The 22228-nt window shown below is 47.1% G+C and overlaps 2 protein-coding genes across 3 annotated transcripts in view; one reads left to right on the forward strand and one right to left on the reverse strand.

The window, feature by feature from the left end:
* Positions 1–1025, reverse strand: part of LOC108508012 — a 3176-nt gene extending 2151 nt beyond the window's left edge. The window contains exons 1-2 of the mRNA XM_017836485.1: positions 544–1025; positions 113–274 (exon numbers count right to left, since the gene is read on the reverse strand). Of these exons, the coding sequence (XP_017691974.1) occupies positions 113–274; positions 544–639 (258 nt within the window). The 5' untranslated portion in view covers positions 640–1025. The remainder of the gene's footprint in view (positions 1–112; positions 275–543) is intronic.
* A 57-nt stretch (positions 1026–1082) lies between these two features.
* MMP24 (matrix metallopeptidase 24) overlaps positions 1083–22228 on the forward strand; it is a 48433-nt gene continuing 27287 nt past the window's right edge. The window contains exons 1-4 of one of the 2 annotated variants that reach the window (XM_017836483.1): positions 1083–2261; positions 5632–5780; positions 11813–11929; positions 13909–14213. In XM_017836483.1, the coding sequence (XP_017691972.1) occupies positions 5677–5780; positions 11813–11929; positions 13909–14213 (526 nt within the window). In that variant the 5' untranslated portion in view covers positions 1083–2261; positions 5632–5676. Of the gene's footprint in view, positions 2262–3214; positions 3272–5631; positions 5781–11812; positions 11930–13908; positions 14214–22228 lie in introns of those variants that run through there. The other variant, XM_017836484.1, reaches the window with a different exon arrangement.

The following is a 22228-nucleotide window of genomic DNA, read 5'->3' on the forward strand; positions in this document are numbered from 1 at the left end:
CACCATTTCTGCTCCCAGGGAAACCAGCCCACAGCCCTGCCCTCTGCCCACAGCAGGCGGCTGCAGCAAGTGCTCTGGGAACCTGCTTGATCAGCCTGGTGTCCAAATCTACCTTGTCATCACTGGTGACAAAGCCCCGTCTCCTCAGCAACTTCAGGACATCCTTACGTTTATGGTAGTCCCGCAGGTGGGGGTCATGCAGGCAGTTGTAGTCTATAGTGAGGTGGTGGCTGTAGGGATCATCCAGGGTGAAATAAGGAAATGGCTGGTGAAGCTGTAAGAGAGATTTTCCAGAGTACAAAGGAGGCAGAAGAGAGTAGCAAAGAGATGCCACTTGGTACTTGTGAAAAGGTGCCAGAAACCAGTGCAGAGAACTGACAAGTCCTTTTTCTCCGGGTTCCAGGGAGCTTGGATCTTCCCTCCACTGCCCAGCCCTGTCCGACTGAAGGGCTGCAGCTCCTGCTGCAGAGCAGATGGCCACAGGAACTTGATGGGGACTCCACCAAAGAGGAGAGCTGATCTACCTCTTTCTACTTGCTTTACCTTTTCCCCCACCTTTCCCCTGCAGAAGACAGGCTTGGTTCCAGGCTTCACAGGGATCTTGACCCCAATTGGGAGGTTCAGCAGGTCAGAATCCATTTCAGTGGTATCCCCTTTTCACAGGGGATATTCTGAGGCTGAGCTGGGAAAACACAGACACCCAGGCAGACCTGCCAGAGGGACGGGCTGTTGGGAAAACTGTGGGTCCACAGAGAGGAGGGCCCCCACAGCAGCACAGCTTTTCTTTCCACCTCAGGATGTGGGTGGGTTTGTGACAGGCCTTTTGAAATCCTGTTCGAGGATGGTGCTGCCCTCCCTGCTATGTCCCCTTATTACACCCTTTTTCCCACTATATCCCAATACACTCAGCAGTGCCTCTGCCTTTTGGCAGGACACCAGCAATGAGATAGTGCTCCACGGGTCCTTCCAAGAGCTCTTGTGGTGCTGTGATCCTGCACTAGCTCCTTGTGCTCCAGAGGAACAATAGCTGGTGTCCCAGTGAGTGGCTTAACTGGCCCATGGGGCATTGTGAGATCATAGTGATGTCACATCACTGCATTGTCACACCACTGTGATGACATCCTGTCACACAGAAAGTGTCCACCAAACCCGTGGGTGGGGACCCCCTGGAGGCCCCTGTGGGCCTCCCATTATGTGTGACCCAGCTGAGAGAGCTCATGTCCCCAGGCCCCTGCTCTGTTCTGCCAGTCTGGGAGGCAAAGCAGGTGTCCTCACCAAAGGAAGAAATGCAAGGAACTGCCACGCCAAAGATGCCTGGTTGGGTTTCACTTTGCCTTTTCTTTTTTTAGACCTTCTTCCCTGTCATGGCCAAGCAGCTGCAACTCAGGCAATTGCACCAAACTGGATATTTGGCCCATCCCTGTCAACATCTAATTCCTGATTCACATCTTGAGAAACAGAAGAGAAACAGAGGCTGAGGGAAATCCCTGCCCTCCCCTTTACTCAGGCTCCCCCTCAGCCCAGACACCTCTCTGCTGCCTTCCTAGTCTCCCCTGCCCTCGTTTCTGCTGCTCTCACTTCCTACCCCTTTTTGGCTGGATTTGGTGATTTGCTCGTCAAACAAAGGCAAGAGACAGGCACAGCAATCTGTTGGCTGTGCAACAATCACCACAGGTGTCTTGAGAAACAGCGAGAGGCACAGCCCAGGGATGGTGCTCCTCTCCTTCCAAAGCAGTTTCTGGCACATGCTCCAGCTGCAGCTCTTCTCCTGTTCAGCAAGTGGAGGAGCAGCACCAGCTGCGCCCCAAATTCCCTCTGCTGTGCTGAGCGCTCAGCCACAAGGGCCACATCTACACCCTCAGGCAGTGCTAAGGGAGCTCCATCAGCTCAAGTATGTGCTCCCGGGAGGGCAAGTGTGTGCAGTTGCAGCTGGAAAGCACAGATGTTGAGGAATACATTTGGTGAGGGAGCTCGGGGTGCAGCTGCAGCAGGAGCTGCAGGTTGAGCTTTGGGTGGCAGGACCTCGAGGCACGGGGACCTGTGGCACGGCGAGGGAATCGGACACTCAGAGATGGGGCAGGAACTGGAGACTCGGGAGGGAGAGCTAAGACTTTGTGTGCTTGGACTGTGAAAGCCCCAGGGGTTCAAGGTCCGTGCTCAGAGACACCAGCTCAAGCTGTTTCTGTTCCTGTGCTGTGAATAAATGGCTTTGTGGAACGAGACATCTGAGTGTCTGCTATGGGAAACCTGGGGTTGAACTGGTATGGAAACGTGGTCTGACTGTGTGAGTTGGGGGGCGTGGGGAGTCAAGCAGGGACCCTTGGGCTCGCTGGAGCCCCTGTGACGAGGCTTTGGTTCCAGCAGTGACAGTCTCGGGTGGTGGAAGTGTGACTGCCAGAGGGCCTCCTGCACGCAGGGAAGTTTCCTTACCAAGAGGGATGGCTGGGAGCTGGAGAAGCCCCCAGGCCCTGCATTCCCTCCCTGCGTGCTGACCGTGTGGGCAGGGAACAGGAGGAAACTCTGGTTTGGCCAGGCAGGAGGGAAGGACTCCTGGAGCCTCGGAAAGAGGGGGGCTGGCTGTGCAGGGGTGGGGGCGAGTCCTGCCGATCCTGAAGGGCTGGAAATGTCCTGGGAAACAGGTCTGGAGAGAGTGGGGGAGATCGAGGCTTAGCTTGATCTGCCGCCCACTGCCTCTGATCCACAGCAGTTCAGATGGAAAGGCCTTCCAGAGGTTGGAGCCAATAAATTCCTGCACATGTCCCTCATTCCCCGTGTCGCAGGGCTCAGTGCCCCTCCAGCCTCTCTGCTGCAGGCGCCCAGCAGCCGGCATTCCTTCCTCTCCGCTCACGAAGATCAAACACCAAAGAACAGCTTTCCTTAAGAAAATTTTTATGTCTTCCCCGTTTTCCCACACGCCGGCCGGGCACGGCCGGTCGGGCAACCCCGGGCAACCCCGGCCGTCGGGCAACCCCGGTCCGGGGAAGGAAGCGGCAGATCCCACCGCCCGCCTTCCCTTTCCCCTTCCCCTTCCCCTTCCGGGCAGCCGCGCAGCCGCAGCCGCGGCGCCGGGGGCCGGAGCGCTGCCGAGCCCGGCCGAGCGCCGCCGGTGCCGCCCCGGGTTCCAGCCCCGCCGGGGTCGCCCCGGGCCCCGCCGGGGTGGCTGCGGGGCCGCCGCGGGGCCATGGCGCGCTGGGCGCGGCGGGCGCTGGGCTCGCTGCTCCCGCTGCTGTGCGCGCTGCTCCGCGCCGCCGCCGACACCAGCACCGGCCGGGTACGTGCGGGAGCGGGGCCGGGCGGGGGTGCCCCGGGGGTGCGCAGGGAAGCCGGGAGGGCAGCGGCTCCGTGCCCGGACGCTGGTGCCCGCCGGGAGCCTTCCAGCATCTCCCGCCGGGCCGGGCTGCGCTCGGGGGTGCGGGCGCGGCTCCTCCGGCCGCGCTCGGCGGGTCGGGGAGCGGCCGGACAAGCAGCCGTGCCCCTCCTGGGTGAGCCTGAGCCTCGGTGTCCGCCGGGAGCTTCCCGAGGTGTCTGAGCCGTGTGGTGGGTGCCCCGTTCCCGCTGCCGCCTCCGAGTGCGGCGGGCAGGGAAGGGGATGTCAGAGGGGAGCCCCCGCGGAGCTGTTTTGGTCGCTGCCCAAGGGCAGCTAATTTTGGTCAGACCGAAGTGTTGCGGCGTGTTATGTTTGTCAGAGGCCGAGGCAGAGGTAGCAGATGTCCGGTCTAGGAGCAGTTTTGTCCCTCGGCTTTGTCTTGAGCCCTTGGTAGTGTCCGTGTTGAATAGCGCTGTGTGTCCATTTGCTCGGTGAACTTTGCCATGCCCAGCCCAGGGGCTGTGGCTCCGCTTCCCTTCCCCACCTGGAGCACAGCACCCAGCTCTGGGGCCCCAGCACGAGAAAGGTGGGCACCTGCTGGAGCGAGTCCAGAGGAGGCCACGGAGATGCTCCAAGGGCTGGAGCTCCTCTGCTCTGGAGACAGACTGGGAGAGCTGGGGGTGGTCACTTGGAGAAGAGAAGGCTCCAGGGAGACCCGAGAGCCCCTTCCAGTGCCTAAAGGGGCTCCAGGAGAGCTGGAGAGGGACTTGGGATAAGGGGTGGAGATACAGGACAAGGGGGAATGGCTTTAAGCTGAAAAGAGAATAGGTTTAGCTTGGATATTAGGAAGAAATTCTTCCCTGTAAGGGTGGGGAGGCCCTGGCACAGGTTGCCCAGAGAAGCTGTGGCTGCCCCATCCCTGGAAGTGTCCAAGGCCAGGTTGGATGGGGCTTCCACTAGCCTGGGCTAGTGGAAGGTGTCCCTGCCCATGGCAGGGGGTGGCACTGGATGGGCTTTAAGGTCCCTGCCAACCCATTCTGTGATTTTCTCCTGCTTTGGAAGCAAGGCTGTTTTGTTCTCCCACTTGTGCTCTTCCTGACCTGAGCCCCCTTCCCGCTGCTGTGTTACACTGAGGGAAGACAAGGCTCTCCTCTCACCCCTGCTCTGAGTGATCAGGCTGCCAGTGGGAGAGCAGTGCATGCAGGTGATTCATCAGCATTCGTGTGGTGAGAACTGTCCTGTGGGTCAGATGGATTGTCCTCGTGGCTGGAAAAAGCTTAGGGGATGTATGTTGGTCTCATAATAATCCCGGTCCAAGTATTGAATTGAAGGGCTGGGGTATTGGCTAGAAGACAAAAGCACTGTGGGGGGTCCTTGAAAAGTTATGGTGAAAAGTTTCTGAGAACAAGTTTTTGTTTGAGTTTGAATGGCATTTGCACCTAATGGTGAACTAATATTCTGTTTTCTGCTACCATCCAAGTGAGGGAGGGGAAGAAAGGGGAGGGAAGAAAAATCCTGAAGCATGTTTTTGAAAATGCTGTGCTTAGCATTTTGACAAGTTTGACACAGGGTTTTATCTAAGGCTGCATTTTAGGGGGGAGGCAGGGAAAAGGGACAAAACTCCTTGAGGAGAGGTGGCTGTTTTCCTGTTCTGACAGTTTGCTGGTATCACCTATTGGTAGAGGAAACACCCATCGAACCAGAATCTCTGCAAACTTTGTGTAGGTTTTTTGTTGTTGAGTTTTCTCTGTGTGGGTTTTTTTTTTTGCTGTTGTTTTATTTTGGTTTTGGAGGTTTTTGTTCTTGTTGTTTGTTGGATTTTTTTTTAAGAATAATTCCTGTGCTCATTGCAAGTTGAACTTTTGTTTCCAGGGATTGCCCAGGCTGTTAAACTGTTTTCTTGGAATGATGGTCCACAGATAGGAGGGGTCGTGGGCAGTGGGTTCTTGGGATCTTGCTTCTGTGGGGACTGAGAAATCTCAAGCTGGCAAGGGGTCAGGGTGCACAGGAAGTCCCTGGAACCAGAACAGAACTTCTTGGGCATTTCTGGTGCTCCAAAGTCTTAAGTCTGCCCCAGTTACTCAATAGGGATGATGACCATTTTTAACTGGCAGGTCTGCCTTGCCCTACCAGGACAGGTGATATTAAACTGGATCTTCAACCCTTCATAGGGATCAGATGATATTACCAGACCTAACCAAAAAAAGAGAGATGGCTGAATTTTTTTGGCTAGTTTGTCACTTTTTTTCTTTTGAGGAAATGTTCTGAACTGTTAAGTTGAAAACTTACTGTGGCATCTTACCATCTGTTTCTTTCTTTTTCAGGGTTGGTTAAAAACGTATGGCTACTTACTTCCATCTGACAGCCAAATGTCTGCCTTGCAGTCGGGAAAAGCTGTGCAGTCTGCAGTTGCCACTATGCAACAGTTTTATGGAATCCCAGTGACAGGAGTTTTGGACGAGACAACTATTGAGTAAGATTAACAGTGGCTACTTTTGTCTTTCCCTTTCTTAATGCAGTCATATTACCTGCATGATTATTCCAGGAGCAAGAAGCCCTCCAAAGGGACAGATTTGACTCACTGAGCCAGAGAAGTCTTGATTGTGAAAAGGTGTCTCTAACAAAAAAATGTGGGCAATTCCACTTTTTGCCAACAGTACTGTTTGTGAGTGTGAGGAGAAGCTCTAATTAATGTTGTTCTTTGAACACAGATCCACTGGTGCACAAGCAAAGCATGAATCCTGTGAGCTTCTCAAAGTGGAGAACATCAAGGGTTTCATTTATTTCCATCTCTGTCTGGATTTAGGTTAAAATTCTGGCTCCAGAAACGGCTTCTAATGTGTTTCTTAATTAATTGGATTTGTGTATGTCCACAGATGCTGTTTATGGAGATCCATAGCTGTTGTAGTCTGATGATGATGGTCAGAGCTACTTAGCTGTCCACAGTTGCCATTTGTTGGACTTTCAGTGTTCTCTGCTGTATGTTGACCATACAGCTGTATTTTGGTGGTGTTTTGATAGCTCAGAAGTGTGAGTGTAAATCACCCAGGCTGCAGGGACTGTGTTCTGTAGTCTGCTCTTCAGTCTGTGCTGCAAAGGGTGGTGTGGAAGTGGCTCATTGTCTGATTGCCTTGTCTGTAGTGCCTGGATCTGTCTGCTGTTGGTCTGGATTAGGGCAGCATCTGTTGACTAAAGCAGATTGCAGAGAAGGTCTTACTGCTGCTTTCTGGGGAAAAAAGCATCCAATGCTGAGCGAAAGGAGAAAGCCCAAATAATGGAACTTGCTTAGGCCCTGCTACTGTCCCTTGACCTTATTACATTAGCAGACCCTTTTAGAGCAGGCTCTGCCTGGTTCTTCATCTCTCCTGTTCGGGCACTGTGCTGGCAAAAGGGACGTGGGGCGCAAAAGAAGGGGGCACAAAGTAACCAACTGGTGTGAAGTACAAAGGGGTTTGGTTGTAAGCCTTCCAAGCTGCAAGAAGAGGGAGAAACAGAAGAAATTAGTGGATTGAGCAGGAGGGGCTCATCCTGGGCTGGGAGTGCCTCTCCAGTGAACATAACATTTCTTCTTTTAGCTCACAGGAAAAGCCCCTTGTTCTCCATTGAGGGATAGAGAAAATCCTGTTTGCTTTTCAAATGAGATGGAAATGAAATGCTTTTTAAAGGTGGGGATTTTCCGTCTGAGATCTCTTTGCCATTAATAAGTTTGTAGGTGAATGCTGAAGCCATTGAGCAAGGCTGTGTGTGTGCCTTGTGTGTGTAGAAGTTTGCAGCTGGGATGCTCATGAGTTTGAAGGGGATGGGGGAAGAAGGGGCTATAACATTGGGGGTTCTAGTTTGGAAAGGTTGGGAGCTGCTTCTGCTTCCTTGTGGGTAATGAGGGAAGGGAGCAAATTGCACATGAGAGTCCCTGCTTTAGTTAATGAAAGTTTTTCTGGAGGAAAGGAAGGTGTTGCCCACATTTTAGAGGTTCTGTGTATGGGCAGGGGTTGACTGATGCATGAACACCCAAAGGCTGATGGGTGAAAAACCCAGATGGTTCTCTCTTCTGAAACTTGAGTCTCCAAAGGCTTGAGACTTCAGCTGCAGCCAAACCCTGGTGTGCTTTGCAGGCATGTTGGGTTGCTCTGCCTCCATCTGCCCTGAGTCAGTTGGTCCATCTGTTGCATGGCAGGTGGAGCAGCAGTACCTGCCTAGAAACTGCATGAACAGAAAAAGAGGTCCTGATTGCTGTTAGCCTGTATTTTGAACTGGGGGGGCATCTGGCTGGGCTGTGTTGGGCTGTCACTTCCTCAGACCTGGTTGTGGAAGCTGGGCAGAAAGAAAAGAGCTGACAAGGCAGGCTGCCCCCGGGGCTCGGAATTACTCAGGCATTTGCTAAGCTGTTATTTCAGTCTGTGTTATGAGTTTTAAGATTGCAGCTGTGAATTTTTCTGTCACTTCCATCAGTGTCATAAGTTCTGTCCCTTTAAAGTGACTTTAAGAATCAGAGTGCAGAGTTATTATTTTCTGTGGTTTCTTTGTTAGGCAACAAATTCTGTATATTCTGTTTACACTTACTATAGAAATCTAAAGTTTTTCATCTCCACATGTCCCCAAATCCTGAGCTTGTTTTTTCCTACAAGATTGATGCCCAAGTGTGTGAAAGCCACCTTGCAGGTGCTGCCTGTGGGAGATGGGAAGGAACACCACCATTGGTGATGCTTTTTGGTACCCAAAAGGAAGGTTGAGTCAGGGTCCATTCAGCAGAGGATCTATCTTGAGGTAGCATGTCAATGATATGTAGCTTTCCTGTAAGGAAAGCAGGAGAGAATTCATAAACCAGCCTCCTCAGACCCTCAGCAAACACTGTGTCTGCCTGCAGCTGGTGAGGTGAACTGTAGTTTTGCAGAGCAGCTGGGCGAGGATAAAGTCCTGGGAACATGTGGAGAGAAGGCACGTAGTGCCAAACCAAAGTGGTGTCTGCTGTGTTTGTCATGATCAATCCCATGGCTCTGAAGAGAACCAAGGAATAGTGTTATGTGTGTTGGGAGTGTCTTGTGCTTTGTCCTGAGCCTGTTGTGTAGGTCCCTCACCTCGAGGTGCACCACAGCTGTTTAAGGATGGCACTTGCACCAGATCCAGAGCAGGTGATTGAGAGTGACAGCTTCCTCTGTTTAGGAGAGTCTTGTGGAGGGCTTGGAGCCTGAACTGGGGCAAGCAGCTGTATCAGGACAAGAACTGGATGTCAGTACTTTGGGAAATTGCCTGTTTTCTGATGCCAAGCAGCTGGAGGAATGCAGTAGTCTATGCCTAAACAGTGCCAAGTATAAATTTTGATGATCCAGTGTTACTGGTGTTCCCATTTCAAAACACAAGGAGGGGGAAGCAGCCATAAGTATCTGAATCTTGCTTCAAGTAATTGCCTTTTGTTGTTGTTTGTGATGTGATGATTTCCCCTGGAACACAGAAAGGGTTCTCCAAACTGCTCAGTAGAGAATGACTGTCATAAAGCTCAGCTACAGATGATCAACAGCAGCAAGCTTCAGCTTTGTGATTATTTTGCCATAGGCCTGCCCTGCTGAGAAGAGCAGAGATGGCTGCATTTGTACCCTGGCCCATGTGATTAGACCAGGGCCCATATGTTTGGGAAGTAAGCTGAGTCAGGGAACCGATCCAGATAAACATTCTCAGCTTGACGTTAGCTCAGGCAGTTGACAGCTTGGGTACTGCTGAGCTCTGACCAGGTTACCTGGGCTTTGTTACTTGGTTTCTTCAAGGCTGTATCTGAGCTCTGGAACAAACTGTGGTAGAATATGGGGGTTCAGAGAGGGGCCAAGTAAAACGGGGTTGAAAGAGGAGTTAGGCAGCCATGGGCATCATGAGTCTTTCAGCAGCTCTGCTTTGGAAGCTTTGGCTCAAGAGGCCTTTAATGCCCTGGGTGGTGTTGTTGCAGCTTCCTCTGGAACAGCCCCGTGCCCTGTGCCTGTACCTGGAGCTGGCACAGGGGTAGAGAATATGCTGTTATGGAAAGAATTAACTTTCTTTCAGGTGTTGGGAAGGGGCAGTCGATGATCCTCCAGATGCTGAGGTGTGAGGTACTGCTGGTGTGTCAGCATAGCCAGCACTGCTCTTGTGATTTCTCTACACATCCATGTTGGTTTGGTAGCTCTCCTCTGTTAATTTTTTGTCTTCTAGATAATACCAGTGAAGATAAAACAGAAGGTAATTTTCTGACTGTAGTCAGGGCCTGCTGATGCCTGATGTTCAGAGTACTGGAGTTCTCATGAAGCTCAAGAGGTGAAAACTGAGTTCACACTATGGCTTGTGTAAGGTTATGCTAAAAACATGGTGCCATATCATATGACTGGAGTTTTAAAAAAACCCAACAAAATTCAGGAAATATCTAGGAGAATACAGGTGACAGGTAAGCCTGAGATCTCTCCAGCAAAGTGCTTGAAGCAATGCAAAACAACACAAATAAAGGGCGCTTGGAAAAATACAGCGTGTTGAGGTTGAATTGATATGGCTTTTCTAAAAGCAAATCTTAGATGTACTGCTTTTCTTTGAAGGTGGCAGCAGTTGTGTGGGCAAGACAGATCTGATTTCTACAGGTTGCTGGGATTTCTGAAAGACATACAGTGCTGATAAATGTAAGGTGATGTAAGTGGGGAAGATCTGTGCCAGCTTTATATGCACAGCTTGGGTTCTTGTCAGGTACAGTGCAATATGTATAACAACTCTCATTTGCTCTGTTTTTGGTGGGGAGAAGATGACAGATGACTGCACTGAAATTTGTAAGCCCCCAGAGTTGGTACATATAGGAAGTGGAATCAGGAAAGGGCAGCTGTGTGACTGCCTGGGCTGGGCTCTGTATGTGTGTGTGCTGTGGAAGAATGTTCTGGTGGGGCTGTACGAGTGTCTGTCTGCTTGGCTTTAATTTAAAGGGTGTCCTGGAAAGAAGTCTTGTAAACCTTCTACTGGTGATGGGAAATGCTCCCTTCCTGAAGGTGTGGGGCTAATATTTTTTAATGGATAAGCTGTACTTTGTTTGGGCACAAGCGTGTGGACTACTTGCCGTGTGCTGGCTGTACTTGATGGAGGAATGTCTGCATTTGGAGGCCAAAAGTTGTCCCCCAGGTGACCAGGGGTGTGGCCTTACTGGGGAGGAGGGAGAGAATGTGGTGTCTTGTTTGAGAAATGGGCCAGAGTTGGCTATGATGTTCTTCTCATGGGTGACGAGGCAGTGGCACGTCCTGCGGTCTGTTCTTAAGGGCTTTGTGTCACAGGGGACACTTGTCTTTGCCATCAGAGTAAGTGGATCAAATGCCTGAAGAGTTCCAGTGGCTGAGGGCAGTGCCAGTCTGCCTGGGAGGCTGTGGCCATGTTATTCCTGGGCTCTGCTCTGCTGTCCTGGGCTGTACTGTGAAATCCTGAAGCATGTGGCTGGGGACCTTTGGAGACCAGTACCTGTTGCTCCTCTCTTTCTGTCCTTGTCTCCTTTTTCCCCAGCAGCCACATGCAGTGATGGGCAGATCTGTTCCTCTGTGAGCCACTTCTGACTTCTCTGGAGTGTGCCCACACCAGCAAGTGGGTCACTATTTTGAGGAACAGTCTGTTTCTCCTTGTCTGAGAATCATTTATGTTGGAAGGAACTTCTTGAGACCGTCTACTCCAAGCCCTTGCTCAAACAGGGACAGTTAGAACAGGTTGTCCAGGACCATGTCCAGTTGGATTTTGAATATCTCCAAGGATGGAGACTCTGCCACTTCTCTGGGCAACCTGTGCCCATGTTTGACCACCCCGAAGCTGATGCAAGAAATAAGCAAAAGATCTGTCAAGGCTGGAGGTAAAGGAGTTAGAGAAGGAGACTGGACTTCTCTGATCATAGTGCCTGGATCCCTGTGCAAGGGACAACATCCTTTGCTCTTCCAGCTCACCTGGCCATGGAGGCAAGAGTTTCCTATGTCATGAGTGACATCAGGGGTCAGGGGTTATGGGAAGGACCTCATGGAATTTAGTGTGTGTGACCCAGACACTGGAGTGATCTGTTCTGGTCGTTAGAGCCTCAGTCACTGTCTGTGAGGGTCGTGTTTGCACTTGCTCAGTTTTATCTAGTGAGTTAGGAACTGGATTTATTTTCCCTGGCATGGGAACACTTCAGCAAATGGAGAGTGGATCAAGTAGGTGGTGGGTGAGTTTGATTCCAGTGCACACACACCTGTGATTTTGTCTCTTGTGGCATTCTCATCATTAAGCTCTTGTCAAGCATAGAGTTTACATGATCTGGTATCTGTGATTCCAAAAGGAAAAATGAAGTCTTTTTGGTTTGCTGAGGTGTTGATTGCCAGCAGAGACGGGGTGCACAGCTCTGTGCAAGGAGGGTAAACCTGAGAGAGGGAGGACTGAGCCCTTCTTGGGGTCTGCATTGGCCAACCCTCAGAGGTCTTCCGGTCACCCCCTGAGTTCTTTGGAATCTGTTTTCTGGATTCTTTGCTAGCTTGCCATTTTTCCCTTCCCTTCCAGGTGGATGAAGAAGCCTCGATGTGGAGTTCCAGACCATCCCCACCTACGCCACAGCCGGAGGAAAAAGCGCTATGCACTCACCGGCCAGAAGTGGAGACAGAAGCATATAACCTACAGGTACAGCCCCCTCCCTGCCCCTTTTCTGGTGGGGAAAAAGTGGTCTGTACTTGTTTGGGATGCAAATTTTGTAAGTACTTTTAAATTAAAACAGGATCCTGCCTGTGATGCCTGGTTAAGGCATTCATTCTCAGAACATGGTGTGGGGGAATACTGTCAGGGCACTGGAGTAACTGAAGAGTCTCTTATCAATTAGAAAATAACTAATCAGTGAAGGCACTTAAATCCCAGCCACCAATTGTGTAATTTTGGCAGGAAAATCTTAGTCAGCCCCTTTCTGTTCCATTTGAAATCTAAAGCTCTAGCCTTTAGATAATGTGTGATCTCTAACAAACCATTAAAGCAGAAAGAACGTCGTCTGAAGTCGAGGTGCTTCCTTCTTCTACTGATTTGCAACTTTTTACTGAATATGTATTTTTGCAGAGGTTTTACTTCTTCTGCTGAAATAGAGCTCTTGCTTTTGTCCAGGCTTAGGCCTGCCTAGGAGATACACTGGGGTGAGCTTTTGAAAGACAGTTGCTGAATGATGCAAATGGAAGTTTCTGACAATAAGAATGTCACTTAAAATTAAAATTAACCCCCCCTCGTTCCAGTTGAAATTACAGCCTTTTAAATTTTTTGGACGGGGAAAGAGGTTTGCAAAGGAGTGAAAATTATTAAGGAGAAGATGTGATTTGTGGGTCCCTTCCAACTCAGAATATTCTGTGATATAGGTGAGCAAGACTAAGACAGAAAGAAAGTCTGTGATGGAGAGATAGAAATGTGAGTGACCAGCATGGGGAAGGTGCCAGAATGTGTAGGAAGAGATATGATGGTGTAAATGGAAGGAATCAGGGACTGGTGCTCTCTGTTGCTTCTGCCAAGAATTCTGAGAAAGGAGGAGGAGGAGGATTCTCCAAGTAAGAGTGAAGAACTGCAGAGACCGGGAGGAGGGACTTGTTCCACCAATAATTATTCCTTTAACTCAAATTGTAAAGGGACACCCTCTGTTTGTGAAGGCGTGAGAATCAGATCCTGCTTCTATCTAACCTTTTCTGGACCTTAGGGAAAACTTGTATAGAATCACATAAATAAAACATGCCTTAAACATATGCATAACCACGGGAAGCAGATTGGCAGATGCCTCCACTGCTGCCTCCGTCAAACCAGTTGTTGTTTAGCTTTCCAATTTCAGTATTCATAGTGTGCATTTAAGTCAGGGGAGTCTTGATTCACCACCGAATGTGTTACAGTGTCTTTCATCTGTCAGTCATTGTATTAAATTGAGCCAGCTCCATCAAAGACTGAAAATTGTTTCCATGACACAGATATTTCATATTCCCCAAGCCAAATTTAATAGATCATTAGTCTATTACATGCACAGACACAAAATCCCCCATGAACAGTGTTTTTTAAACTAAAGTTTATAATTATGGGAAATTTATGTGCACTTAAATGCCCCTTACCCTCCCCAAACTCTGTATCATCACCTGTCATGGACTGAGCTGCACAAAACTGGCAGGTCCATCACTCCTGTGAGCTCTAAAATATATTGAGTAGTCCTGAGAATGAAGCAGCTCATGTAAGCATAATTTACTGAAAGGTTTGTTTCTCAAAAAGAATTTTAGTGGTCAGTTTTTTTCATGTACTGGATTCCTTTTTTTATGCATGATAACTTCAGACAAAATCTGAAGTAATTTACATTTTTAAACTAAATTACTCAGCTGCCTACACCCAGATTGGAAAGGTTGTCAGGTTTTTAGGAAGTAACAGAAAATCAACCAAGGCATTAGGAAGATTTTTATTAATAAATGTAGACCTCAGATCAGGTCTGTAGTTTTGTTGGTAACTTTCTTTGTAACAGCAAAACTTTGTGTGCACAAAGTACTGCCTGGAAAAAATAAAGACCCTTTGGAAAGGGAAACTCTGTGGCTGTATATTGGTAATAAGTCTCTGGTGTATTCTGCAAATTTAAATGTCCCTTCTTTCTTGTTTTACAGCGTACACAACTACACCCCCAAGGTTGGCGAGATTGATACAAGGAGAGCCATCCGTCAGGCCTTTGATGTTTGGCAGAGGGTGACACCGCTTACCTTTGAAGAGGTTCCTTACCATGAAATTAAAAATGACAGAAAGGAGGCAGATATTATGATATTTTTTGCTTCTGGTTTCCATGGAGACAGTTCTCCGTTTGATGGAGAAGGTGGATTCCTGGCTCACGCTTACTTTCCTGGACCAGGGATTGGAGGAGACACTCACTTCGACTCAGATGAGCCGTGGACCCTGGGAAATTCTAATCACGATGGTAAGAGTGCAGGTCATCTTTCACAGCAAGGATAAGTTGGATGCAGACTCACTGACAAGCTTTCAACTAGGAAGTATTTGTTTAGTGGAGCTTTTGCCTCCCGTGCAACGGTTCAGATGTTTTCTAAAACATGTTTTCTATCTTAAGTGGGAAAATAATGTCATTGGTTTGTATTAGTTTGGCTGTGCATGGGTCTGAATTTGAGGAGTGTGTCTGCTTTTACATCTCTCAAGATTTTTGGGCCTTAGTTGCTGCAAAAACAGCTCTGGGAGGGAGAAGGTGAACAGAAGAGTGTTGGAATGGTATCTCACAGAATACCTACCAAGGGCAATCAGAGTTATTCGTAACGGTGAATAGAAAATTGGGAGTGAAGACATTCGAATGTCAAGTTGTTTTGATCCATACTTGTTTTCTCCGTCTGGGATTCCTTCTCCTGTCAGAGGTTGGGGCTGGCTGATTAGTTAAGGAAGACTGATGATTGGGACAGCAGTTTTTATCTCATTAAGCATGAAGAGTTCCTGCTTCTTTCTAACATTATCTTACTCTCTAATGGCAATGAGCACTTTCTGTTCTATTTTCAAACCTTTGATTGAGGATAGTGATGACTTGTAGGAAGTTTTAAGTTCAAAACCAGAATTTCACAGTGGCTTCATAAAATTTCTCTCCAGTTTCCACAGTCACAGCGATTTGGAGAGAACAACTTGTCTTTCAGCCTGTAGGGATTCAACGTCATGTTTAAGGATATGATGAGGACTGGAAGTTTACTTGGACTGTAAATATTGACTTGATTTTTAAACTGTATAAAAACATAGTAGTGTTATTGTGCCCATGATGTCTAAGGACATGTGCAGAGGTGATGTCTTGCATTTGGCCAAACAGTGTAGTTTGAAAGGAAGAAAAGCTTTCAGGCACACAGACACCTTCAGGCCTGCCCTAAAAGTGGCAGCTTGCTTTAAGAATGGATTGCAAATTGAGAAAATCCCTCAGATCATCTTTGACAGGAAGTGGAGCTGTCAGGTTCAGTGTGGGAATGCTAATTGGTAGGAAAGCAGAAATTAGAGAGAAGTAATGTCTCCTGGCATGTTTAAATGACTAGATGAGATGTAGGCTGAGAAAGAGAGAGTTATAGCCTGTGGGATGGGGAGGGGGAGAGTGTGGAGAGCGTGGGAGGTTATAGTGTGACAGAGAAGCAGTCTTGCTGTCCTGAAATGTTAGGAATTTTTATTCCTGGGTTTGGGGCTGAAGGGAAGTTCATAGGTTTCCCTCCGGGATCAGGAGTGACAGAGACCTTGTGAGAGCTGCTTTTGCAGCAGCAGAGTGTGTTTGTGCTGTGTCAGTGGTCTGTGCCAGTTCAGTCTGTGTTTAGTAGTTATTTGAGGTCAGCTATGGGGTGTGGGGTGAGGCCCTTGTGCTGGATATGACTTCCCAGGTAAGCCCAAGTGTGAGACCTGGCAGTGCTGGTGTCTGGGAGAGAAGGTCCTTACAGGAAGGTGGAAGGGAAGGTTTTGACAAGTTGTAGTTGTTTTTTCTATTCTCATTTGCTGCACAAAAGGCTTCCATCTGGGATAAACTTAGCAAGGTTGAGAGGCGGCTTAAAGACTGGGAGGGATGGTCCTGGGGAAGTTTTTAATGGCTGGGTAGGATGTGCTAACATCACTAGATTACATGATCACTTTTTTGAGGATTTTTTTGAGTATAGTTTTTAGGATGGTGTTTGAGAGCAATGCATACAATGAGTAGAGAGTCTGTCTTTTTATGAAAGCTATTTCTTTTGCTATTCTTATCCATGTGGCTCTTTCAAAAACATGATTTATTTCTCTGATGTGCTGAGTGACTGTCATGAGTGGTGTCCTCAAAATGCATGAATTGGTATTTGAGGGGGCTGGTGCACTCTTGAGTGTGAGATTTCCGTTCCAGAGGATGTCATTTGTGTATTTGTTTTCAGATAACTGTGCTGTATAGACTGCAGGGACTCTTAGACAGTCACCAGCAAGGATTTTGAGAATGGGGTCATATTTGTCCCCTCCACCTGGGGGACGTGCTGATTGTAGGAGGGGAATTTGGTGTGTTGAGGATGACAGGGGCAAGGCTGTAGTTGGAGCATTATAGATGTGTTGTGTGAGGAACTGGTGAGGAAATTGCCTGCATTCTTAGCCTTTGTGTGGAAATGTGAAGCTGTCCTGCCTCCTCACTGGGTGACCCAGGCCTCTCTAGGGAGGGGTTTCCCTCTGTTGCACTATTCCTTGTCATTGGAAGTGTAGGTAGCTTCGGTTTCCCACCTCTGATGTTTTTATTTGAAATGCTGTTAGCAGGGCTTAAAAAGTTTCTTCTTGGTCAGAGATTTCCTGCTCAGTTCACTGCTTTTTTTCATTGAAAATAAGGTATTAGTGGGGACAATATTGTCTGTTTAATAGAAAGTATTTCCTTAAACAGGGTCTTACTTGTCCTTCTGATATGTGTTTTGGGGCAGTGGGGTTGATCTGTCTGGAACTGAAGAAGTCTCTTGGTGAAAGAATGAGAAACCCCTACCAATAGGTCACTAGTAGATCTCATTTATTCACATGCTAAAGAGGAACTGTTTTGGCCATTCAGTATCTGTTCAATGGTTATAGAAATCTTAAGATTGAAGTGACAATAGTATCTTTACACCAACCCACAAAATATCACTGTTTAAAAGGTTCCATTCCTGACAAGAATTAGTTGAAAGGATAATTTGAGCAACCTACCTTGTAGGTCTCTTGGCCTCACAATTGTGAGGGTAAATCTCCTGTTTGCAGAGCAGGATGCTGAAACTGGTGCTGTAGGTCCTTCACAATATTTAGCTGATCTCTTTATCCATACAGTTTTGTTACAAACCACTTCAAACAGAAGCTTTGCTTTTGTTGGTCTGCATTTGTTACACTGTGTTGTGGCACCTGCAGAGTTTGTCCATCCGTGTTTGGATGAAGCTGTCACTCCACAGAAGAGCTGCTTTGGAGTCTTCACTGACAGTGCAAGTGAAGACTAGATAAAAGTGAAATGTTTCACATGAAATCTCATCCAGTCAGGAAAAGTAAGAATGATTTGAACAGATCTTTCTGTGCAAGCAAACCAGAGGATTTATATGTGGAGCATGTGGTGTATCCTGAAAGCTTCTGTCTTGTAAAGATGCCTCCTGGTAATCCACTGGGGTTCACTGGCAATTTTATCAACCCACTTAGTGGATCATTAGTTGGGATTTATATACTTATTATCATTTTGCATGGTCATTATTATACTGATTTTGCCCTTGTGGACAGCATGGCCATTACCATGTCCCTTAGAATGATTATTATAATTATACTGGCTCTGATGCTGTGGGTTGTCTTTTGGAGCCCATGGTAACAAGGACACATGCACCAACACTTGGAGCTGCCTCCTCTGGCATTCTCAGAAGCAAGCTGTGGAAGATTAATTTAGATAATCTTATGATGAGGATGGGCAAAACCAGGTGGGAAGTTGAAGTCCTGGAGCAGCCCTTACTAACTGGGCTCATGGGATACAGAATTCATTTGTTTTCAGATGATAGTGTCGATGGGAGCAGCTAGAAGCAGGAAGCAGGAAATCGGAATTTGAAGGGATAAAGGCAAATCAGAGAAGTGATATGGCAAACAAGATGCAACTGAAAAAGAGAAGAAGGGTGGTTTTACATTTAGAGATAAATCATCTACACAACCACACAGGGGATCATGCAGGGGATCTCTCTCCCTTGGCACCTCGGTGTCTCATCTAACCTGGCTAAAGCATAGAGGTGATGCATGAAATTCATTAACTGGCCAAATCAAGTATTTCCTAGCCTTTATATGAAAATAATAATTAGATATGTATGTGTCTCCAAAAACAAGCTGAAAAGGAATCCAGAATGACAGAAAGTTTAACTATCCACGTTACACATGACAGCTCTTACACACCTCTGACAACACGAACATTAGTTTAATCCAGGTTAATTACAGGAAGTAAATTTTAATCTCCAGTTTAATATTATAAATAGTATCAGTAATAATCCCAGGCAAATCTTCTTCATGGTATTTTAAAAGTAAAAAACCATTGCTGTTACATGTGTAGTCAACACTATACCACTAAATCTGTGGTGTTTGCAACCCCCTATGGGTATATTAAAGAAATTTTTTAATATCAAAGCAAGGTAAGAACTGAGATATGAAGATGACCAGACTTTATTTCTTTCAGCATGCCCAGAGTCCCTAATACCCTCTCTATCATCTGCTTGTGTAGCATTGTAGGTGGGAGTGTGCCCAAGGGCAGCTTCTTCTTGGAATAACCCCCCAGCTGACAAGTTATTTCTGTAGCAATTGTAGTGTAACTCAGCTTCACCTGAGTGTAACTCAGGACTCACCTTTCAGTACCTCTCTTCCACTGCACAGCTTCACACCTGTACCAGGTTCTGTCTGTGAATGTAGGATGAGCACTCTGATGGTTTTCTAGATGTTGGCAAGAAATGCTGAGCTTTGCTTGCAGCAAGTGAACAAATCTTACAGTCAAAAAACAAATGTGTCCCCCATAGATCCCAGTGTCTTCCTGCAGAAGCTTCTCTGGAAAGCTTCCTATTCAGGATTTCTGAAGGAAAGCAGCCAAAAAATGTGCCCTGTGTACAGGACGCTGCCAGCACCGGTGCGGGAGATGGGACCTCATGGGTCACATTCAGTGCTAAATCATGCAGAAGTTCTGGAGGAAAAGGGCCTGAACCACCTTCTGGGAAGGTTCTGTCAGTCACCAAGGAGAGGAACTGGAAGCTTTCTCTCTGTGATTCCTTCACTAGCATTGTTCCAGTGGACATCTACCTGAACAACAGAGCAAGCGCTCCTGAATCCACCATCTGGACATGGCATATGTTCAGGAACCTGAGCAGGCTTTCAGAACAGCCAAATACTGTCTGAGGTTACTAATGGGAATGTTCAGCAAGGATTTCAGTGAGAAAACTTTGATTAGGGTGGCTAATTTTGGAGTTTACTGACAGCCTGTAGTACCTGTTGGGAGGAGGGGCATGTGTAGCTTACAGCTGACGTTTAATCTGCTGGTTAGTGTTCAAAGTAGTGTCTTCACTGGAGATCTATCTACTGTTTTCTGTCCTGGCACTATTAATATCACAAATTTTCTTGATTCTTGGGACATTTGTATCCCTGTTCCTAAAGATGGGATCCTGTCTCTCACCTCTACATTTGCAGTGGAGTTCAGTTGCACAAGCACAGGCATTTAGCCAAGCTTTGAGAGAGCCACTCTCCTGTAACAGCTTGGGCTGTTCTTTTTACAAATCTGATGGACCAAATTAATTTGAGCTTGAACCTGGATGTCCTGGTACTCTTTTTGTTCTTGCCATGAATACAAAGTTCTTAAAATTGCCCAGGCACCTACGGATTTTCTGCCACAGCAGCTCCTGTGCTTGTGGTCTGTACCATTAGACCTCTGACCTGTGGCTTTGTCCCTTTGGTCCATCTTGGGTGCCTTAGGGAGGATGTCCTGTGCTTCTGATACTTGTTGCCTTTACTGTCACTTCTGAGTATGTACCTCTCCTCACCCATCTTGAATACCTCAGAAGACATTAGAGATACAGTATGGAAGGTTTCTTCTGTACAAATGCAGTTACTGAGCAATATCCTTATATTTTATGGACCGTATCTAGCTAGAACAGGCTGTTCTCCAGACTGTCCCAAGGAATAGGCTTTCCCTGTTCAGATTCCTGGATCATGGAGGGATGAGTGTCTTTCAAAGCCCTAAATAATTTGACCTCAAATGAGAAACAGAATTCAAGTACCATGCTTTTCATTCTCAGCTGCTGGAACCGCAGACTCGTGCTCTGGGTCTCCACGGAGGTGCTTTAGGTCTCCACTCGGTTTGAATTCCACACAGGGCGTTTTGCACGTGCTTCCTCCCATCACTGTCATGGTTTTCCCACCACCTCTTACTGTTTCTTCCCTTTTGAACCAAGGGAGGGTTGAAGTGGCCTCAGTGTGAACCAGATAAGGGAATGTATGTAGCCAAATGGTGTTTGTCTTTTTCTGCCTTTCTCCTGGTCTGGTTTGCCTTAGAGCTGCCTCACCTCTTGAGCCCAAATGAAAGAGTAGGTATAGATGGGTGGCTGGGGCAGGAAAAAGGGCTGCTGTCCTTTAGCTTGAGGATGCACATCTTGATCATAAAACCACAGCAGAACTATTGTATGTCTGCATTCTGGGCAGAGTTTTATTTCTTCAAACCTCTGCCTTCCATTCTCCTTGCCTTCCCCCCCTCGCTCTTTGTCACTGTTTTAATCCAGAAAGCTTTTATTGTTCCATAGCTGAATCTTTTTGCAAAGCCTTCTTCACATTTACCATTAGTGCAAGTTGAAACAAGTAATGTTTTGGGAATGGAGTGTGGGGTTTGGGGTCCCCAGTGCATGAAGGGTGTCAGCAAACTGGGAAGAGTCCAGTGCAGGAACACTGAGGTGATAAAGGATCAGAGCAAGAGGAAACCAGGGACAGTGGGCTTGTTCAGCCTAGTGAGGAGGAGGAGGATGGTGAGGAAGCGTCTGTAGCAGTCTTCCACATGAGGAGATCATAACTTATGGAGAGGACAGAGCCCACACTCTTCTTGGAGGTGAACAGAGAAGGGAACAAAAGGCAACGGGCACAAGCTGCAACAAGGAAAACCCCACCTGGGCATAAGGTAAAACCTTCTTCACCAGCACAGTGGTACAACCCAGAGGCTGCACCTGCAGAGGATGTGGGCACTCCATCCTTTTGGAGTGTCCTGAGCAACCTGATGTAGTTTTGAGATTAGCCCTGCTTGAAGCAGAGAGGTAAACTTGGTGGCTTCCAGCCATGCCTTTCAATCTACATTTTTCCATAATTCTTTAGTGTTGCCAAACAGACAGAATTTTAGTTCCTAGAACTTAGGACCAAACTGCAGTTACTTCTCGTGGCAACTCTGAGCCATAACAAGGTATTCAGCTCATAAAATTCTCTTCTTCTGTCACCCTTCTAAAACCAGAAATCTTTTAATATTGAGATCTTTCATGAGGGAGGACTGGTGATGCTTATGGGTGCATAAAAAGTATTTTTTGCCAGATGTTTGATCCTTTTGAAACCCCTCTGCTTGTTACATTTTTTTTTTTTAAGTCCCAAATGTACAAGGTTTCTGTGAGCACTCACTAGATTAATCCTATAAACATGGAACATATGTTAGGATATCTAACAGATTCCCTAATATTAAGGGGGATGTGTAAGTAAGTTGGTTCCCCCCCCCCCCCCGGTCAAATAGTTCTTTGTTATCAAAGAATTCCAGGTGTTTCCAGTCACTTTGGAAACATTGCTGGCCAAACATTCTTTATCCTGTTTGATTTGTTTAATTACAATTGTGTTGTTTTGTGTGGAGGGAGGGAGCTAAGAGGAATGCAAAGTATCCAGCTATTGCTTTCTTTTTTTCTTTGAGATTAGTGTTGGTATCCACTTTTCCAGGTTGATTCTCTATTATCTGCTTGCACTCCCCTTACCTACTTGTCCGGGTGCAGTGCCTGCTTGCTGGGAGGAAATGCAGCTTCCCTTAACCCCTGTACCTTCACCCAGCATGTTGCCAGAATTTGGTAACCTTTTCTCTTTGATTAATTCTTGTTTCTTCTGCCTTTTGCTTTGCTTTCTGCCTCATTTCTTTCTTATTTAACCACTTTTTCTCATATTCATTTTCTATGGAAATACTGAGGCCAGCAAAGACAACCTTTAAAACAATACCAATATCAATAATATCAATATAATGAATAAATCACGACACAGAACCCATATAATCTCTGTGCTGTTTGGCTGTTAAATACATTTTTAATTTTCTTTCTCTGATTTCTCAGGTGCAGAACATCTCCACATCTAAAGAGTTTTGTTCTAACAAATGACATTTTGAATCCATCATTGTTTTTCAGGCTTCTGACACTGTTGTTGAAAACGAGCATCAGCATTTTTCAGAGTGAAAAACAGAACTGCCTTGAAGTTACTCGTGTGTCCTTTAATGCAGAAGAC

This window comes from Lepidothrix coronata, unplaced genomic scaffold, assembly GCF_001604755.1.
Source record: "Lepidothrix coronata isolate B3197 unplaced genomic scaffold, Lepidothrix_coronata-1.0 Scaffold278, whole genome shotgun sequence".
NCBI lineage: Eukaryota > Metazoa > Chordata > Aves > Passeriformes > Pipridae > Lepidothrix > Lepidothrix coronata.